We start from the raw sequence: 21,608 nt of genomic DNA, 5'->3' as shown, positions 1-21,608 counted from the left end.
CGAGCGACAGATTTTCTGTTATAACCTTCATGTTATGTTGGCACAGTGTGAGCACTCAGGTCGCGTCAGAGCATCGGGCCGTATAGTGTGAGACCTGCACCGTGACCTGCAAACTTCTAATCCCTGCGAGTCAATCGTGCAGTTTGAGCAAGAGCTGAATAACGTGACTGAAAAAAATCGCACAGTGTCTGCCCAGCTTTAGGTGTACTGTCATCCGAGACGTGCACCGCAGTGTCGGCGTTTGTTTCCCTGTTGGCCATGCTTGTTGTTGTGGTCATCTGTTGTCTTCCGGTATTTTCTCCGCAAGCGACCTTTCCTCGACCAATGAGATAATCTGAATTGTCATACTCGAATTGTCATAAGTGTGCTGTCAGCTCATTGGTCACAAAGCAGGAGAGGGGCTGGGAATTATGTTTTCAAACAAAGTGTTAATTCCATTAACATTTATAGACTACTTTTGATTCTCACTGTATTACGGGACAAAGTGCGTCCCTTATTAGCTCAATACGGGACGTGTACTTTTGTTTCTAAATACGGGACGATTCCGTTTTTTAAGGGACGGTTGGCAACCCTATATACAGACAACGATGTAAGCTCTATGTGCAGGTAAATACTATTGCACGCAAATTCAGCTTTTGTTCACTTCCAGTTAAAGTGGCTTTGTTTAAAGCGTATTGCACACCGCTATATACTGCCCCCTTGTGGTCATCCTACAAACAATGTAGCATGCAGAAGCTGCATGTTGCATATAATGATGCGATGAGAATCCTTTGCAGGATACCTAGAAGTGGTAGTGCCAGTCAGATGTTTGTAGCTGTGGGTGTCTGGACTTTTAAAGCACTTTTAAGAAAGTTAATGTTCAACTTTAGAGAACGACTGGATGGTTCGAGTAACAGTATAATTTTAGCACTTACAGATCCGACAGTGAGTGGTTCCCGTTACTCATCCAGTCTCAGAAAGCACTGGTTAAAGTGTTTGTGTATTTATTGATTTATTTTAAGTAATTGTGTTTTATGTATATTATGGTTTTATATTTTTACAAATGCTTTATATACTTATTTATATACATATATATATTTAATGGTTTATACCTTGTGTTGTGTGTGTGTGTGTGTGGGGGGGGGGAGTTGTGTGTGTGTGTTTCTTGTCTTGTTTTTATGGACATGTAGTCTGCCAATAAAGATTGAATTGAATTAAATAAAAATTAATTAGCCAACAATGCATGTTAGCAACTTATTTTATAATGATATGAATTCACTGCGTATAATGTCTGTTTGGATTTACAGCTATAAAACACACACACACACACACACACACACACACACACACACACACTAAATAATTTTAACATCAAGAAGACGAAGCAGCATTTTTAGTTTTAAATTTATTTCATTCAGCACATTTGCATGGACACGGAATCATAAAAAGACAAATAGATTCAAACTCTTACCAGAATCGTTTCATTCAAAACTGAAATTTTATTTTGCCATGTGAACTACTAACTGTTAGTTGGTCTTCATAGCTTAATGTCATCTAGTGGATTTTTTCAGGCCACAGGGAAAATACCGAGGTCAGCCAGTCTAAGAACAGGGACATCTCATAGAGACGTATTATATAAGATGTAAAATCTCTACTTACTATCTCATCACAAGCATTAAGGAGTACAATGAAACCAGGCTGTCTGATTTCATAAACAGATGAAAAAAAAAAACTAAGGCATCGAGGAGAAGTGCAATTAAACATTTAAGACAAACACATTTTGTGTAGATACTGCATGTTTCGCCACTTTTTCAACAAAATATTGTGGATTTATGTCTCTTCATAAAAAATAAGCTACAGTGATTCTCATAGGGCTTGTTGTTACAACACAACTAAGCGTAGGCCAAGTGTGAATTAGAAATATATGGCCTGCATGACCCAAATAATAAGTTCTGCATGCCATCTAATCATTGCTATGCTGACTTGGATAAATGAGATTTCAGAACATTTCAAATTTCTTGAGATTTCCTGTCCCTGCAAGAAAAAAAACAGACGAGGACAGCAGCAACATAGCTACAGAGACATAAGAAAAGACCAATTTTAGGACTTGAGTGGGGTTATATACCATAATTTCAATTTATACTACTGGACTGAAAATATTCTTGTTTTAATTTTTTATTTGTAATAAATCCATGCATCCAAGTCCATAACTTAATTAAATTTCCAGAGCAAAGAATTTTGTCACAGAATTGCACAGAGTTTAGATGTCTGCCGTAAACTGCGGTACACTTTTAGCCGTTCTTTTTTACTTGTTGCTGTGGGTCTGACTGCCTGTTTTACCACAGGAATGCTTTCGACAACCCGTCTCTTGTGAAAACGGTGTAGCAGAATCCGATAGACACCAGTGATGGAGCTCCTGCAGTCTTTGCCCTGGTTGTTCAGGATGTGCTCCGAGGTGATTCCCAGTGCCTCCAGCGAAGACTTTATCTCCATCTCTTCCTCAGTGAGATCTGATGGATCACTCTCTGCGAGGTAGGATGGATCCAGTTTAAAGGGTTCCATGGCGTGCGGGAGGTCCACGGGGAGCAACCACTCGCAGCCCATCATCTGCTCCACTGTACAGCGGTCAGTTGGTATGGGTTGGAGGAGTCCCCTGGTTAGCTTCTGGCATGCATCTGGCACCCAAGAGGGAATGATGTAGGCCCCATCCATGATGCATCGCTTTAGTTTGGCCACAGTGTCCGCCCTGAATGGCATTGTGCCTGTCACCATAAAAAACAACATCACCCCTAGGGCCCAGATGTCTACATAGATGCCAACATAATGCTCATCCCTAAAGAGTTCAGGTGCAGCGTATGGCGGAGAGCCACAGAATGTGTTGAGTGTCTCATCGCGGCGGCTCAGTGTGCTGAATCCGAAGTCCCCCACCTTCACGCAAGAGCCGTTGGTGTAGAAGACATTTTCTGCCTTCAGGTCACGGTGAATGATGTTATTTTCATGCTGTGGGAGAACAAAAAGAAGATCATATTATATGAGAATCGAAAATCTAACTATAGAGGAAGGACTGAGTGTTTGTCGTTATCTGTACTTCTACTTAAGTAAAGAAAGTCTGTACTTTTGCCACCTCTGTTCATGTAACCTGACACAGTGAAAACAGCAGCAGAAGCATCGCGTCTATCTCGAATTAAAAAACATGTTTTGCTCCTTGTTACTTCTTGGATATTTCATCCTGATATCAAGAACAGATCTTTATTAATTATTTTGTCTAGTAGGAATTAGTTATGGCAGCTGCAACTATAGTTCCGTCGATCTGTGTCAGCATGTGAACTGCTCTTCCACATATTAAATATTCTAGTGAAATATTACAATGCAATATTTTTTTCTCATCTATTTTTATTCTTTGACAACCTGCAGATGGAGAGAGAATGAATGACTAAAATCTAAATGCGGTGCACATGAAAAGAGTGAAAGTGCTGGTTACAAGTAATGAATCATTACACAGCTATTGTGCAAACATTCAGCCCTGACAGAAATTGTCATATGAGATTTAATAGGTTAGAGGATTAGATGAACACACTGGCTTATTCAGGTCACCGTAGCAGCAGAGAACAGGCAGCACTATAGATGTCAAAGTTATACGACTATCAAGATTTTATATTATCAGACAATTTTAATATAAACGTAAATTCACTGACCATGTGTTTAACAGCAGAAAGAATCTGAGCAAAGACAAACTTGCTGTCAGTGTCAGAAAGCTTTCCTTCTGTAGTAATCTTGGTGTAGAGCTCCCCTCCGCCTGCGTACTCCATCACTAGGTGCAAACGTGACAAAGTCTCCACCACCTAAACACATACAGTGCAACTACATATGTTAGAATACATAAGCAGAAAAGTACTTGATGTCGGATAGATTTAATGATCAAAAAAAGCACAATGGCATTAGAAAGACACTTGAAAGTCCAAAATACCTCATAGAGGCGTATGATGTTGGGATGGTGTAGTTTTTCCATGCTAGAGATCTCCCTGGACAGCAGCCGCTGGGTCTTCTGATCCATCTTGGTCTTATCTAAGATCTTTATGGCCACTTTGTCTAGTGATGCAAAAGGAGACATTTGGTCACTGATTGCTGTACACATAATACATCTCGACACAGGGAAAAAAAAAAAAAAGGTTGAGTTTTTAATCACTTTTCTAATAAATTTTAAATTAGTTGTTACATAAATCTTTTGTAGACTGATGATAGACACTGTAAGCCTGGTTCCACTTAGCAGTTCAAACAACACTCTGGTCTGGATAACTGAGATGAAAGTTTTGCTGATCCTGAACTAAATTTTCATGATTATATTCTTCCAGGGGGTCATATGATTTATTTTCTTAGACAGTCATAAATTACTCCAAGTCTCAGTAGATATGTAGGCTCACACCGAGGATGGCAAAGGGTTAAAAAAAATAAAAAATAAAAAAAGACTGGAATAGAGTGCTACATTAGCTGCGCTGTTAAAAATCAAAATTCAAATTTAAAAATGAATAAATAAATGCAGTTTTACAATGATCAAATGCACTCTGAATTTTGAAAAACTGATATCTTGGCTGTGTTCCGTTAAATGATTCATAGAGATGCATAAAGTAGACCTCAGGTAACTGAATACAGAAAAGTTCTTAAGTGGCAAAATGGTGTTGAGATATCTAATTGTTCTACAGTATGCATTATTAAGGCTGGCATTAGACTCTCTTTCAGCTGTGACATAGCTTTCAATAGGAGCATTTAAAATGCACTGCAGCTCATTTTGTGTTTTGACTAAATGACACCACTGACCTAAACATTGCGCACACACACACAGAACCAGAGCCAGCCACAGAGTAAAAACGCCTTAAAAACCTTAAATGGTAAAAAAAAAAAAAAAAAAAAAAAAAAAATCCATGCATGAACACGCACACAAACACACACAAACACAGACAAACAAAGCTACACTAATTTTCCTCTGTCGTTGTAGCCTTTGATGAGGCATGCGGCAATTTTAGCCGTCGCTAAGGAAACTGGAGATCTCTAATCAATCCATCTGTTCAAGGGCAGCAGACAGTCTGTCTCTTTGTGGCTGAATCAGCCCCCTGGCCAGGCACAAATCGCCATGTTAGTAAATTGCTATAAGCACACATTTGGTAGTGTTGCAGCCCATTAATGGAAACAGGTTATCACCCAACTTATTAAGTCTAATAAGAAGCCACCGTAATAAAAGGAAGCTTGTGCGTCGTGTTTTTTTTTTTTTATTCCAATGTGTTTAGGCGATGTTTTTATGTGACGCTGTGCAAATGTCTGTAAATATTGCCATTCGTTTCACAGTGGGGTTTACCTTTGGTGAGAGCATGAATTCCCAGCTTAACATGGGAGAAATTTCCACACCCGAGCTCTCCATGAATTTTGTAGAAGCCGATTCTTCTGCCCACTGTTAGCTCACGGACCAACCTGCCAGCAGTTTAGATAATAAAGCATTTAACACCAATTTTCACAATTTGGCAAGTAAAAAAAAGAAAAAGAAAAAAAAACCACAATGAAAAATATAACAAGTAACTTACAATCACCATACCTTTCATCCTGGCACATATCCAGGTTCAGCCTTTCCAGGGGAGTGAGGCGGCGGACGGTGGCTCCTTCATCATCTGTGTTTATGTCAGAGCTGTCCTGCCGGCTCCAGCGGGCATTCCTTTGGCTGCTACTAGTAGAGGCCACCGTGCTTCCAATGGAACCTCGGATCGAGTCTCCATGAGAATCCGCGCTCTTGACCCCAGTTACTGAGCTGGTCCCAGTGGTTCCTCCTGCTCCTGACCCCTTAGAGCCTGCTGTCTGAGTCCCAGCTTCAGCTCCGTCCGGGCTACTCTCAGAGGGGTAGACTGCAGTCATCCTGCAGGTGACACACAAGGCGGTCTGGGCTTAGTTCATAGCAGGAATTGATACAAGACTGGATACAGAATATGAAAGAAAAAAATAAATTTTTCTCAATACATTTTGAATACCCCGTTTTTCTTAACAGAATCACCTTCAAAGTAATTTTTTAAATGCCGATTAAACTCTTATGATAACTATAATGTTTGTGTCTCCAGTCCTAAAACTGTAAAATACATGTAATATATCATAAATGTGATGCCCACTTCAATATGTGCTCTATTTTTATTAGCAGATTAACAATAAATTTTAACTTTGCTGTGAGACTGTTTTGTTCCACACTTTTACAATATGTTCACAACAGCAATAATATTATTGCAGACATAATCTGCGTGACGTGAAATGAGAACGCGAAACGTATGCACGATAGTATCAATTTTGAATTTATGCTTATAGCCTACTATCCTGGTTCTGCTGTACTATGATGGATTCGATATGAAAACCGATAAAGCAAATTTGCATGCGACAGAAGCCTTGACTTACCTTTGAATGTGTGATCCTTTTCCATTTAGAAAGTAAGTCCTTTAGTGTTCTTGTCGAAATCTACCAAAGTCACATAGACAAGTGAGCCAATAAGCATGGTTTAACTTGGAAGACTGCTTTTCTACTAAATGAGTAAAAAAAATCAGTGGGTCCAAGGCTCATGCTTCATCCAGAATTTCCAAAAATCTGCTGTAGCTTAAACTGTCCTTGCAGCTTGTAATCTGAAGGCTAAAGCACTTGTTGATATTTTAGTTTTCCTCACTTACGGATGTTCAGGAAAAGGTGACGAGCACGGAGATAAGATAAACGGGGAATTTAGGCTTACTGGAGTCTTTTTCTGAACAGGTCCGTGGGCTTTAATAGACTGCTTCGAGTCTCCAGGGTATAAATAGGCCACGGGGTGAGGAGGAGGGGAGAGGAGCTGGATAAGAGGGGGCAGGCTGGGGCAGAGGGAATGAACAGATGATAGTGTCAGGGTGCAGCCATGGAGTGGTTACCTGTAATGAAGGAAAAGACAGACATAAAAGTAAGCGTCTTCTATGTTATGTTTTCTGTCTATATCAAAGCTCATGACAGCCTCTTTTACTTTGGTGCCTTTTTTTGCTTAATGTTGGTTTACCTACCTAAGAACATGCATGCAGTATTCTACTCTCTATATGGATCAAGCGTCTCCAGAAAAAACACATTTGTTCTAGATTCCATCTTAAGTTTGTTTTTAAAAGGATAACACAAATGTACCTGTGCAGTATCTTCTTGAGAGCTTGTTAATGTGCGCAGAAGCTCCTACTTCGTCTGCTGTTTGACTCATGCTCCAAATGTGCTGCAGGCTGGGGTTGCTAGGAGAGCCAGAATAAACAAATCTGAGATACTCATTACTCTCTGCGATGAAGAAGACACTCACAACCTGAAATACCTGCATGACTAACCTTGATCATTTCATTGCAGTATGTCACACCTCCTGCTGTTTGTGTTTGATGTGGGGTGTGGGAGTGCAAAAGAGTGTAATTAGGTGATAACTGTGTACTGCTCTGGGAACACACGTCTAACAATGTCCCGTGAGATGGAAAAGAAAAGGCGAATCCGATTGGCAAGGCGCAAGTTAAATAAAATGTCTGTTTTACAGTGATTAATCTGGCAGATAAAATAACTTAATGACAGAATTTGGTGAATAGTAATTGGAGTAAATCTGGAGTTGTTTCAGAACTGCGCTATAAATAAACCTTGATTCCACCAAACTGAGTCCAAAAAATGGTTTGTCTTAGATACTATATGTTATATCTAACCATGTATTATTTCAAAGCAAACTCAGGTGCATAATTTAGCAGCCCATCCATCCATACATAGAGTGCAGAATTATTAGGCAAATGAGTATTTTGTCCACATCATCCTCTTCATGCATGTTGTCTTACTCCAAGCTGTATAGGCTCGAAAGCCTACTACCAATTAAGCATATTAGGTGATGTGCAACTCTGTAATGAGAAGGGGTGTGGTCTAATGACATCAACACCCTATATCAGGTGTGCATAATTATTAGGCAACGTCCTTTCCTTTGGCAAAATGGGTCAAAAGAAGGACTTGACAGGCACAGAAAAGTCAAAAATAGTGAGATATCTTGCAGAGGGATGCAGCAGTCTCAAAATTGCAAAGCTTCTGAAGCGTGATCATCGAACAATCAAGCGTTTCATTCAAAATAGTCAACAGGGTCGCAAGAAGCGTGTGGAAAAACCAAGGCGCAAAATAACTGCCCATGAACTGAGAAAAGTCAAGCGTGCAGCTGCCAAGATGCCACTTGCCACCAGTTTGGCCATATTTCAGAGCTGCAACATCACTGGAGTGCCCAAAAGCACAAGGTGTGCAATACTCAGACACATGGCCAAGGTAAGAAAGGCTGAAAGACGACCACCACTGAACAAGACACACAAGCTGAAACGTCAAGACTGGGCCAAGAAATATCTCAAGACTGGTTTTTCTAAGGTTTTATGGACTGATGAAATGAGAGTGAGTCTTGATGGGCCAGATGGATGGGCCCGTGGCTGGATTGGTAAAGGGCAGAGAGCTCCAGTCCGACTCAGACGCCAGCAAGGTGGAGGTGGAGTACTGGTTTGGGCTGGTATCATCAGAGATGAGCTTGTGGGGCCTTTTCGGGTTGAGGATGGAGTCAAGCTCAACTCCCAGTCCTACTGCCTACTGTCTGGAAGACACCTTCTTCAAGCAGTGGTACAGGAAGAAGTCTGCATCCTTCAAGAAAAACATGATTTTCATGCAGGACAATGCTCCATCACACGCGTCCACGTACTCCACAGCGTGGCTGGCAAGAAAGGGTATAAAAGAAGAAAAACTAATGACATGGCCACCTTGTTCACCTGATCTGAACCCCATTGAGAACCTGTGGTCCATCATCAAATGTGAAATTTACAAGGAGGGAAAACAGTGCACCTCTCTGAACAGTGTCTGGGAGGCTGTGGTTGCTGCTGCACGCAATGTTGATGGTGAACAGATCAAAACACTGACAGAATCCATGGATGGCAGGCTTTTGAGTGTCCTTGCAAAGAAAGGTGGCTATATTGGTCGCTGATTTGTTTTTGTTTTGTTTTTGAATGTCAGAAATGTATATTTGTGAATGTGGAGATGTTATATTGGTGTCACTGGTAAAAATAAATAATTGAAATGGGTATATATTTGTTTTTTGTTAAGTTTCCTAATAATTATGCACAGTAATAGTCACCTGCACACACAGATATCCCCCTAAAATAGCTAAAACTAAAAACAAACTAAAAACTACTTCCAAAAACATTCAGCTTTGATATTAATGAGTTTTTTGGGTTCATTGAGAACATGGTTGTTGTTCAGTAATAAAATTATTCCTCAAAAATACAACTTACCTAATAATTCTGCACTCCCTGTATATATCTGAGAGAGACTCCAAACAATCAATTAACCAACAATAATTGATGAGGTTTCTTCCACTGTTAGCCAAAACAATAAAAAAAATATATATATATATGAATGAGCCACAAATTCAAATTGGGTGTTAAATTTCTTTTGTTACAGCAACCATGGGCATAATACTTAGATTCAGTCTCACACACACCGGACTAGTCTCATACACTCACCAAGACTCCAATTATCCAGGTAAATCCACAATTTACACCCGTTTGACTGCTTTGTTTTGTTTTTAACAAAATCCCTGTATATCAACACTACGGCCCGATGGGCTTGGTGCATCTGAACAAACTAATAAACAATAAACTAATTAAACTGTGCCCAAAGAAAACATTTGTGCTGGCATAACAAATAGTAATAAGTCGTACGTAAAGGAAAGAACAGAAACGGTTAGTGTATCATGGAGCTTTCAAAGGCTCTCCATCAACTGTCCATATATTAAAATGAATGAATCTGTGTTGAAGGCTCGCCAGAGAATCAAAGCGGTTCTCTTTTGTGAGGCCTAGAGTCTTCCAGCTTTCAAACACCTTCCTGCCATGGAACCATGAATATCTGCGTATTGATCTAGGGCAGCCTAAAAGGACTTGCTAAGGGAGGAGAGACGCGCTTTATAGCACAAAGCAACATGTGCCGAATACATGCCTTTTATGTGAGTAAATAAAAACACTAAAGGACAGCCATGCATGAGATAAACTGGTTAACAATGAAGGAGAGCATGGAAAGTTTTGGTACCCCAATCACCATTATTACCAGTTTTTTGTCCAGACATTTTCTTTAAGGATATTCCTGAATGAACAGGATTGATTAATATGTCTGAATATATGCAAATACAGACATGTTTCCATTTCTTAACATTACAAACACTATAATAGTCTCAAACGTGATGTAATAATCAGGGAAACATTTGCCATATTGAGTAAAACAACTGGTAAACTACACTGGCTCTACTGATAGCAACTGAGTTTAGAGTATCTTCAGAAAAGGTCCATAAATGGGTATTTACTGAGAATGCTTTGTCCTCGGCTTCCACTGTATAACACATCTAGCAGGTTGCTTAGTGATGAACACTGACCAAACGTGTTTGTGTAGGGTTGAGGATTAGGCATTAACTGGATCTCCTCAAGGAAGAGAGTACACAGTGTCATATTTACAGTTGCACTGAGCCTGCGAGTACCCGTGCTAATCGTGTATATAAGCAGACTGAAAGACATAAACACACCAACACGTGCACAACAGCGGATTCATGAACCGTTCACGGTGGTGAATGCACTGGGATTCCACTCAGATTGCACTGAGGTACTGTTGCTGCAAAAAGTTGTTGAAAAATGAAATATTGCAATAAAAAAAATTATATTTTTGTCCATGTAACAAAGAAAGTTACTGATAATGAGAAAAACTAACAGACCTAAGGTGTTATGAGTTATTTTCATGTTATTTTCCTCATTGAGTTATTTGAGGAAGTAATGCTAAATATTTTAAATTCTAAATTAGTTGCATTCCCCATACAGTTAATGCTATGACTTAATATTGAATGCAATCTTCACTTGTTTGAAGCACCAAATGTAAAAAACAAATAATAGAAATGTATGAAAGTGTATAAGACTGCAAACAGCTGGGCGTTCATAAGCAAACACAATCAGCTCTGCCAAGTGTGAGTCCTTCTTTACTCACCAGACAGCCAGTCACTTGTCTCAAGATCCCTAAAGGGAAGAAGTAGGGTCTGCCGGCTGCTGATCACTCTGCTAGCATCAGCAGCCTCTTCAGACGCTCCAACAACGGAAAACACAAGAGCCCATCCACAGCAGCTGTGGATCAAGATTTACTTGCTCTTTCCATCTGTTATGGTTCCTATTGCAAAAATGCCTGTTTGTGTCTTTACTTAAGAAGGGTACAAAGCTGCTGTATGAAAAAGAGTTCCTCCTCTCTGAAAAACCCCTCACTTTACTTTCCATTCATTCAGTTCACCCGCGCTTGTATCTCATTTTCTCTCATTGAGTGCACATGCACATTAACAGACTCTTTCCTCGGACAGGCACATGCACGTGAAAGCATACACATGTGCAGACAGCGAGCTCACCCCACACAAAGCTCCCCAGTGTGTTAACAGAGGCGCACAGCTGACAAGAGTGAAAAGCTCAACAGTGAAAGAGTTTCAACAATGGGGACCATGGGCCCTAGGAACAGAGAAGCAGGCCTCTCTGGAATCTATGGGGCAAATATTTCACAATTCAAAAAAAAAAAAAAAAAAAAGAAAGAAAGGAAAAGAAAACCAGAGTGACCTCTAAATCCCTTTCCTCTGACGCACATTTACACACACAGTCCAAAGCACAGTGGCAGAGGCTTCAAAGGATACACAGCAACTTATTACAAGGAAATAACTTTGACAAAGTTGCTTTGCAAAGACGCTGCTTAATTGGTTTCCGCATATACTTTTCTGCTCCTGTGATTAAATGCTAAAAATGTTTTTCTTTTTTCTTGTTATGCAGCATGACTCACCTGAGCTACTATTCCCTAAGCCTGGCAATACACAGCACTGTGCAGATTCAAGTACATCTTGGTGAGCAACAGAGCCTTAACCAAAGTCAACATGACATCATTAGAGGGGAACACAATAACAGGACAATGCTGCGGACAACATATCCTGCATCTGGTGCTTCAAATCTAAATTCTATTCGGTCGTTAATGTTTCTGGCTTTAAAGAGCCGTCTGAGTTTGCATGTTATTCACTGTCAGCACATCAAAGAGGCGTGCATCAAAGAAAGACACATGAAGCACAATGTTTCATGTTCACTGACTGAATGATCATGAAAAGAAATATAATTTTAGAACTTTTTTTGCTTCAAGTGGAGATAAAATTAACTCAAGAAGGCTATTTTCCTCCTTTTGCCTTTATAAGATAGAAAAATGTTTAAGTGTGCAAAACACAGCATAATGCAGTGTAGATTACTTTCTTAACTTTTCACATCTTCCATGTATTTGCTCCTTGGGGCAAACCAAAAAGTCAAAAAGTATTACTTATTAATTTCATATCATTTCCTTATGACATGACAGGAGGGAAGATTTTAAATTATTAATGCAGGAAAACCAGTAGAGCAGGCTATAAGGAAGCAAAGCAGTGCTCCCAAGCCTTTACCACAGAGGGAGATGATGATGTAAAAGGTGAATTTGGGGGAAATGACTGGCATTCGTCATAACACACTGGTAAAAACCAACAGGTGTTAGAGCCAGACTTTATTCATTCCGAGCCCGATGTAATCGAGCCCGGTCAAAAGCGGTATGAGAAGTTGAACAGAGTTTAGGTGGATCTCCAGTTAAGTGTTGCATTTTGTAGGTTTCATGCATAAATGTGCAACCCCCAACAAGCGGGGTTGGTGGCTTTAACTTTGAATGCATGTGCATACGTGACAGAATTAAAAACAACAACAACAACAAAACAAGTAAAACGAAAAGATTAAAGTCCAGTGCAGTAAAATCTGGGTCCACTGTAGGGGCTCTAGCCAACCACCCTCAGAGAAAACGAGATAAAGCTCTGCTGGGTCGCCAGAACTGAGGTTTCGATGTAGGTTTTTTTTTTTTTTTAAATGCATCTTTGTTGGCAACGTTTTCAAACAACACCCACTTATCGAGGAAACATTTTAAACAGCATTAGCTAATGACTGAGTATTTACGTTCAATGATAGCGATATCTACAAGCAGCAGGCCAGTTCTCATTTACCCAAGGCTTATGATCATAAGAATAGCGTAGCAAAAACCCAAAAGAACGGATATGCTGCATGTGAGAATCGGTCTTACTTGGGTGAGCATCTTCATGGGCCCGTGGCGACAATGTATACCGACCTTGCTCCCAAATCCATCCTCTCCCGTACCCGGTGACATTGAGCTCACCGGCTCTGCTGCAGCTTTCTCTCTGTTGTGAAGGAAATCCGCTGAACGAGCGGGTGAACCGACGAATCAACGGCGTCTCTAGGAGTCCGCCGTCTATCTCGTAACCAATAAGAGCCGAGAATTAGGACCACTTCACTCAGTACTTCAGGAGCTGTCCCGGGCATGCGGCGATACACAACAGGTAACCTAACCTGCGCGTCACGCCCCGTGCTAGCTGTACAGGCTATTAACGCTGCAGGGGTTCAAGTCAGGGTCAGGAGACCTACGTGGGCTGTCCAGATTAATGAACACGCAAACAGAAATTTAAAAATGTAGATTTAAATGAAAACAAAAATAGAAAATTCTTTACTTTGTGCAGGAGACAATTAAAATTTCCAATTTCATTGTTTTCCAATTTCATTGTACTACTGTACTATGTATGACTGTGCAATGACAATAAAGAGTTATCTTATCTTAAAACGTTTTTCATGTCCACAGATACCTACAAACACACACATATATATATATATTTGCCTTCGGGACACACTAGTTGTCGTTCATTTAAAAACGAATGCTTAATTAAAATAAACTAAACATTTGACGTTTTAGAGTCTTCACTTCAGAAGGCCAAAAACTACAATGAAACTGCAGTAACTTTCTTTGCTTAAAACAAATACTTACCAACATCTTTATTGTGCTCTGTGGATAACCTGTGCAAAAGGTACAAGTTAAAAAAAACAAAACAATATATATGGTACAGGTATGTATCCATGATACCAATTTATCCTTTTATTTATTTTGTAAATGGTAAATGGCCTGTATTTATATAGCGCTTTACTAGTCCCTAAGGACCCCAAAGCGCTTTACATATCCAGTCATCCACCCATTCACACACATTCACACACTGGTGATGGTAAGCTACATTGTAGCCACAGCTGCCCTGGGGCACACTGACAGAGGCGAGGCTGCCGGACACTGGCACCACCAGGCCCTCTGACCACCACCAGTAGGCAACGGGTGAAGTGTCTTGCCCAAGGACACAACAACCGAGACTGTCCAAGCCGGGGCTCGAGCCGGCAACCTTCCGATTACAAGGCGAACTCCCAACTCTTGAGCCATGAATTTTCTAGCACAATCACATCCAGCAGATATGCAACTCCATTATCCTTTTATTTTAATGTTTATTTATTTATTGGGTTTGTCTTGGTGGATAAATCTGATTGGATAAAGGAGCAGCTGTGTTAACCTGCTAATGGATGTATATAAGGCAATATGCATGTATGCACCATACACCTGGTGTGTATTACTGAACTCTTTGAAATTGCACTAATTGAAATGCTTTTTTAATTTTGTGTTTCCGTTGTTGTTGTTTTTTAAAACAGTGTTAATTTTTTAATCTTCAAGATCTAAGTATAAAGCTGGAGAACTAGCCCACTCTTGAAACCGGTTTTATTTCATAGCTGATTTTCCCCCTACAAACCACCAAAAGTTAATAAAATAAACATCATTATTAACAACAAGAGAAATCTGCAGCATATGAGCTGCAGCAACATCTGGGTCAATTTATCATAGAACGTGACCCAAGTTAAAAAAAAAAAAAAAAAAAAAAACATTTGAAGAAAAACACAAAAATGAATTGATGGAGGACTGCCGACATCGAGAATATGGCATACGATGGCAAACAGCACCTACAGCAAGACAATGGTAACTCTGTCCATAGCAGTGAAGGCGGTGGGAACTGACATTCAACATAACAGACATCAGGACGTACTGAGGTGGCATGCGGCTTCTCACATGCAGAGATGTGTACCAAAAATAAAATGTCCATTGGAGGAGAATAAAGCTGTTAGGGACTAAGAGTGTCCAGCAGTTCATTAAAGACTCTTTTTCACATTCTCATACAACCGCTGCATGTTCTGCTTCCTCAACATTCACCATCTCTCCCTCCATCTGTACTTCCACCTGAGAGTTCACCACGTGCTGCCCGTCAACTTCAGTTGTGGTCACGTGTACAACCTGGATCTGCACTCCAGCCTGTTTTAATCTTTCCATGTCCTCCTCACACATCTCTGCCACCCCTCCATCCTCCATTACAACCGTGGCAGTCTCTTCCATCTCCATCACATCTACAGGCTCCACTGTGACGTGTTCAACCTGAATGCCGTCTTCCAACAGGACAGTTTCGGCTCCCTCTATGTTCTGTGCTGCTATGGTGAGAGCAGCGGTTGCAGCAGAGTCAGTAATGACCAGTTCGTCGTTTAACTTATCCTCGATGGAATGGACCTCTTTGAGGTGTGCCTTCAGCTCTTTCGGCTGGGTGAACCACATGTCACACATGGTGCAATGGTTGGGCTTGACTCCGGTGTGGCTCACAAGGTGGTCTTTGAACTGGTCCCAGCTGTTGAACACACTACTGCAGACCTGAAGAAGGTGGAGAGCAAAAGAAGAGGTCATGATCATAGCACAGTAATATAGGGAGTAAAGTGATACAACAAATTACAATACAACAATACAACAGTATGTACCGGGACTTTTACTTTGAAAACTGACACGAGTTTCAGTGCTGCCCCATTGAACAACTTTCCGAATCCCTTCAGTGAGAACCTGATGGCCCTGATTGAGGACAAACTGTACCTGGCATTCATAGAGTTTCTTCCGTCCCTTCTTGGCTCCCGCCCCATTCTGACAGGCTGCCATATGGCACTTCAGTGTGCTATTCCGTGCAAATCGCTCATGACAATCTGGACACTCGTAAGGTTTTTCGCCTAAAAATGGGCACAAAAGACAGACATGTGTCTCAATGTCAGAAACACAAAAACAAATCTACTGGACAACTATGATAACTTATGTTTAGTTGCCATACCTTTGTACTTTTCATTATAAACAAAGTGAGTTCAAACAGTGTGAAATTTTCACCTGTGTGCTTTCGCAAGTGCTCCTTAAAGTGTCCGAAGTGGTCAAAGTGCTTCTTGCAGTATTCACAAACATGCACTTTCTTTTGGGGTTTCTGGTTTCGAGACAGTTCCTCGGCATCAAAGTGAAATGTGCTGATGTGCTGCTTCAAGGCACCCTCTCGTGTGTAAGCTTTACCACAGTGGTTACACACGTGGGGCTTCTCCAGCGAGCCCAAGTGTGTTTTCAAGTGCTGTTTAAGATGGTAGTACAGCTTGAAGCTGCGGTCACACTTGTTGCAACGGAACATGTTGTCTGCTTGAGAAATCTGGACCTCGACAATCTCGACATTCTCCAGCACCTTGGAGGCAGTCACCGTTTCCTCATGATACACAACCTCATGCTAAGAAAAAACACAGAAAGAAAAAAAACAAAACCTCTGAGTTAATTATTTCATGTGTATCAGTTTAACAGTAGAAATCAGAAAAAATGTGCATTTCAGCTTTTATACCTCTTCTATTCCTCCTTTCTTGATCACCTGTATTGTTGGTTGCCCTTGCTGGTATTTGCTAGTTATGTCAGCAAGAAGAGCCAAAGCAGAATCATCTGATGCAGCTTGAGCATTCTTTGCCGCATCAACCACTTCCTCCAGCCCCGACTCCTCCACCTCAATGGGCCCTTCACCTATAACTTCAATCTGCACCTGCAGAACAGGGAAAATATTCAGCCTTAACAACTAAATATAGGACATCAAGCTGACTATAAAAGTGCACTGCAAGCATGCTGACCTGCTCCCCTTCCACTGAGGGTAGGGTTTCTGTAATCACATTCGACGTCTCAGCAATTTTCCTCTTTTTTCCTTTGCTCCTTGCTGTCAATGAAGAGCTTTCATTCATTCTACAAAAGAGGATCATTAAGAGGTCAAATGTTATTCTATTTATTTTTAAGTGAAATCTGGTCAATTCTAAAGCCAAAAGTGATGAGTTCTCACTTATTGTTGAGCGCTTTGATGGCTTCCTGCATCTGTAAATACTCAGCTGCTTTCCAGACATCATATGCCTCTTCTTCACCAGCTACAGCTAGTGTGGCTGTGTATGTGAACTCCATCAGCTGACGAAAGGCAGTGTTGCTCACACCTGTTAAAATATGACAGTAAAAGCAGTGGTGAGTAAAAGCTGATCGTGTGTAACAAAATATCTGTCTATCAGCAGCAAGTCCCAGCTTGGAAGACAGCAATTCTTACAACAAACTTGGAATACTTACATTAAATATAATGCAAAATCTCTTTCTGACACCAATTTAATTTTTGAATGTCTGCATTTTTCATAGTCAGGGATGTACTTTCATATGTTCCTATCACTTAGAAAAATATTCTACATAGCTCTACTACCAAGAGGTGAGAGTGTAATGGTCAAACTATTAAAAAACAAACAAACTGAAAACTGTAAATCAAGCAAGCAAAGTTAAAGCAAGCAATAAGACTGACTGATAAATCAGCTGTCAAACACTAACCAGTATAATCTATATTAAGGATATATTATAGCCAGTATGCAAAGGAGTTCTTAAATAATGTTTCCAAGTGTTTCCACTATAAAGTTTGCCCACCAGAGAGCTAAACCATAAACTGCAATAAACTGTAATGTGTCCTCTCAGAAGGCATCTAAGTCATGAATTAAAAACAAACAAACTAAAACATAAATCTGACATCAAGCTCAATACTATTATACAATTTGTTAAGTTCTCAAACAGCAATCTTCTCATTTTTCTCATAATCCACTATGGCTCAAGCTATGATCAAGAGTACTTATTTGGATTAAGGAAGGGAAGGAGGGAAAAAAGCTTTAGTAAAAGTTGAGTTAAAATCATTCGGTTTTGTAAAACCACATTTACTCTAAACTACTGTATTAATAGTGACAGCGAAATTCATCTATAGGTGGAACAGTCTCTCTGGACATATTCTTCCTGTTATGACACAATGTAGTCCCGCAAGTATAACTAACACACTACATACCTTCTATCTCCACCAGTGGCTCTTGGGTATAATCCTGAAAAAACTTGTGGAAAAATTGACTGCATGCTGCCAACACTGCTTTATGGGCTCTGAACTGGTGTCCTGGAAAAGACATGAAAAATGGAAATTAGTGTTGCCTCAGAATTTAACGTTAAACTTATAAAGATTACTTACACCAAATGCCTGTTTACCATCCACTATCAAGGTAATATCTGTAAACTGATCCAGCTGTCGCTGTTCGTTAAGTTTGTCCATCATGACTTTGTAATGTGCTGGGTACTCGCTGCCCACAGTGGCCTCCACTTCCACCTCCACCTCCGCTGCCATTATTGTCTGATCTGTCTTCTGTAGGAAGAGAGGAAGATATATATATATACAACATGATCAACCTTGCTCGTTGTTACAATTTTACCACACAAATCTTTCTCGCAGCCTTATTTAAATATTATTAATTACATACTGGCATTTAATGAAGGTTCTTTTAAGTTACTTAATGTTATTAGTAACAGCTGTGTTTCCCTACTATTATATAGAAACGACTGCTCATTGTTTATGCATTACAAGACAAAGAAAATATTTTGGGACCACTGCAGCTGACACTAAATCCAAAGCAAAAAAAAAAAAAAAAAGGAAAGGACTTTTGTAGTAAAGCAGGAAGTTCACCAGTTTGTTCAGATTGTTACTGACTGATATTCGCCAATCATCTCATCTGATGTGTCAATATGAAAATGTTTTAGTGCGTTTTTTAGTTTTGGTTTTTTGGCAGAAAACAATACATATGAAGATGTTTGGCTTATTTTAGAAATTGTGTCAATACACAGTTTGTCCAGCAGGGTGTGCTCCAGCTCAACTGTTTACACTGCTCTCAAAACAGACATTCAGTCAGGTCCAGAAGTATTTGGACAACGATTCAATTTTGCCTCTGCACACAACCAAATAATATTTTAAATGAAACATTCAAGTATAGATTAAAGTGCATTAACTGTTTAGAAGGTCATTTAGGCTTTAAAACAAGTTTGTTTAAAATATAGTTTGCCATGTTCGTGGGCTCAAAAGTAACCACACAACTGAGAAGCAGTTTCATGGCCAGGTGAGGCATGATGCCTTGTGCTTCCATAACAAATTACGCACACAAAAGATTTGGAATCAACTTAGTGGCTTTTCACTGGAACACTCAAGATGAGGTCCACAAAAATACTTATATGAGGGAAGGTGCTGATTAGGCTGAAAATTCAAAACAAACCTATTAGAGAGGTAGAAGAAATTTTAGAATTGGCCAACAATCTGCAAAATTCTTGAAAAGAGCTAGCTCAGCTACAAAAACACCCAAAAAGCACCCACAAAAGAAGAGGACTACAATTTCCTGCTCTAGGGGAAAAAAAAACCTTCCCAACATCTAATAGAATCAGCACTTGAGGTTTGAGGTGTACTATTGTCTACAATCAAGAGCCTTCATAAAAGCAAAAACTGGGTTTACAACAATTTGTCTTTAAGACTATTCCAGGCAAAGTCAAAAACAGGCAAACAGCTCATAAGCTGTAACAGACCACATCTTCACTGGTGATTATTGATCACGCAGAGCAGCAGGATGAATTCTAAAGTGTACAGGGCTCTACACCCTGTTCATATTCAACCAAATGTGGGTGGCGTCATTCCTGCAACCACAGTGAAACTTCTCCGGACTCAGCTCAACAGTTCATGCTTTTTAGATACTGACAATTCCGAAAAGAGAGACTCACAAAGAGACGAGCAGGAACTGAAGGCACGCGTAGTTATGGCCTAGCAGAGCATTTAACAGCAGGAAATGATTAGTTGATTAATCCAGTAAACAACAGTGTTATTAAAAGCTTCGTTGACAGGAAGAAAGTTGCTGCCCTTTGTAACGCTGTACAGTAATGGCACTACGTGATATTTCCCACTTTCTCAAGTTAAACTAATTTTTGTTTCTTTGATTTGTAGTCAGCGATTTACACAATTTGATACGTCCTTATTAATGTGGTACAACATAATGTAAACGTCAAAAGTTTTCCCATTAAGGGAGCATGTTTAGAATTACAGGGCGGTGTCTTAAAAGAAGGGAGACCTGAACGATAAATCGTAAACATTTAATTACTACCGGATATTAAATAATACCACTGAAAGGTTTGGTGTGCTTCAAATCCTTTTTTGGCACATGTTAGCTGAGCTCCGTGTTAGCTTAACTAGCCAACACATAACCCTCCCCCCAAACCGAGACACAGAATAAGCCATTTCACACACTCGACGGACGCGTCTTACCGCAACCCCGCTTACCATGAATAGACACATCGCCACAACCCTTTTGGTACTGTAACATGACGGAAATAAACATGGTACAGCTCCACAGTGTTGCAGGTAACGGGCCTCTTAGCACGCTCGCCATTTCGCGTTTGACAATCAACATTACGTCATCAAACCGCGCATTAAAAAACACTTTTCCCTGACAGATATTCTAATTGTAACCATAGAGGGTCGAAATACACATTGCAAGCCATCGGCATACATACCTGAAGTTTGGTTATGCTGCTTTAGAAAGTTATTTAGCGATAATATTTCCTTCGACGCATGTACCGATGTCCTACTCTCGTTGCTCCAAAAAGGGCGGTCGTTCAAGCTTCAGGCCTCGGATTCCCAGAAACCCTTGCGAAGTCAAGGACGCCGGGGAGCGTTGCTTGGTGACAATAGAAAAAGACAAACACTTACCTGGCTGGGGGAAATAACGACTACCAAACAAACAAAAATTTAAAAACTTTATTCTCTTGTCACTGAAGTTCCTTTATTTTAATTTATTCAACATATCCACATTCTACATTTTGGGGAAAAAAAACTTAATTCAACTGAACTCTCACTTTCATCATTTACTTTTTATTAAACGCATGTATTAACTTGAACCAATTTTTTCTTGTGTATGACAAATTAAAATAAAAGTATGAAAACAAAAAAATGGCCAAATGGAAACTTTCACCGGATAGTGGCCTGGAAGATCAAAGTTCGGTTAAGTTCATCCTACTGCATAAGGGGGATTAGTGCGCTTGATGATTAACACGAGTTGAGTTAATTATCTTAAGAAATTCCAGCTGAAACTCCGAAGCTCTGTTAAATTGAGGAGATGGGTGCACCAGGACAACTTTGCTCTAAAATAAAACTTACTACACTTTTAACTTGGTAGTCTCACACCACATGTCACATGTTGGCAGTGTAACTGGCAGTTTGTGGACACAAATGCAGGACTCATGAGATGAGAAATAGTTCAAGTTCAAGTTCAAATTTTATTCGCCACATGCAGTGGCAGGTTGCCCTGCAGTGGAATGAACCCGCCCCCCGACCTTACACACACGACACAGACATCACACGGGGATACAAGTCAGAGAATGGTTGCATTCCAGAAAAAACACTGAAATGTACACTACAATGGGAAAGTACAAGAGGAAAAAAAGAGACCTCTACTCATGCTGGGCTATAGGAGGACAGCATGAGA

The 21,608-nt window shown here is 40.1% G+C and overlaps 2 protein-coding genes across 12 annotated transcripts; both read right to left on the bottom strand.

The window, feature by feature from the left end:
• Positions 1–1,371: 1,371 nt before the first annotated feature.
• On the bottom strand, positions 1,372–13,523 carry nim1ka (NIM1 serine/threonine protein kinase a). Of its 9 annotated transcripts, none has more exons than XM_085294771.1 (8): positions 13,138–13,523; positions 7,141–7,238; positions 6,403–6,899; positions 5,564–5,878; positions 5,330–5,442; positions 3,947–4,068; positions 3,675–3,821; positions 1,372–2,979 (listed from the first exon to the last, which is right to left on the bottom strand). In XM_085294771.1, the coding sequence occupies exons 4-8, from the start codon at positions 5,875–5,877 to the stop codon at positions 2,221–2,223; spliced, it is 1,455 nt and encodes a 484-aa protein (XP_085150897.1). In that variant the 5' UTR covers position 5,878; positions 6,403–6,899; positions 7,141–7,238; positions 13,138–13,523; the 3' UTR covers positions 1,372–2,220. The 9 variants fall into 9 exon arrangements, with proteins under 9 accessions (XP_085150897.1, XP_085150901.1, XP_085150903.1 ...); XM_085294775.1 differs by having other exon boundaries at positions 6,403–6,462; XM_085294777.1 differs by having other exon boundaries at positions 13,183–13,523.
• A 1,119-nt stretch (positions 13,524–14,642) lies between these two features.
• Positions 14,643–20,781, bottom strand: zbtb35 (zinc finger and BTB domain containing 35). Of its 3 annotated transcripts, none has more exons than XM_085294768.1 (9): positions 20,638–20,781; positions 18,304–18,457; positions 18,113–18,214; positions 17,093–17,237; positions 16,890–16,998; positions 16,613–16,804; positions 16,126–16,504; positions 15,844–15,974; positions 14,643–15,630 (listed from the first exon to the last, which is right to left on the bottom strand). In XM_085294768.1, the coding sequence occupies exons 2-9, from the start codon at positions 18,437–18,439 to the stop codon at positions 15,106–15,108; spliced, it is 1,719 nt and encodes a 572-aa protein (XP_085150894.1). In that variant the 5' UTR covers positions 18,440–18,457; positions 20,638–20,781; the 3' UTR covers positions 14,643–15,105. The 3 variants fall into 3 exon arrangements, with proteins under 3 accessions (XP_085150894.1, XP_085150893.1, XP_085150895.1); XM_085294767.1 differs by lacking the exon at positions 20,638–20,781 and adding an exon at positions 20,405–20,539; XM_085294769.1 differs by lacking the exon at positions 20,638–20,781 and having other exon boundaries at positions 18,287–18,421.
• Positions 20,782–21,608: the final 827 nt, after the last annotated feature.

Source organism: Mchenga conophoros, linkage group LG12 (genome assembly GCF_057382185.1).
Source record: "Mchenga conophoros isolate Kocher_MC1m ecotype Shallow Benthic linkage group LG12, M_conophoros_male_GT1.1, whole genome shotgun sequence".
Lineage (NCBI taxonomy): Eukaryota > Metazoa > Chordata > Actinopteri > Cichliformes > Cichlidae > Mchenga > Mchenga conophoros.
The sequence above is the reverse complement of the archived record's forward strand: the minus strand, read 5'-3'. Positions and strand labels throughout refer to the sequence as shown.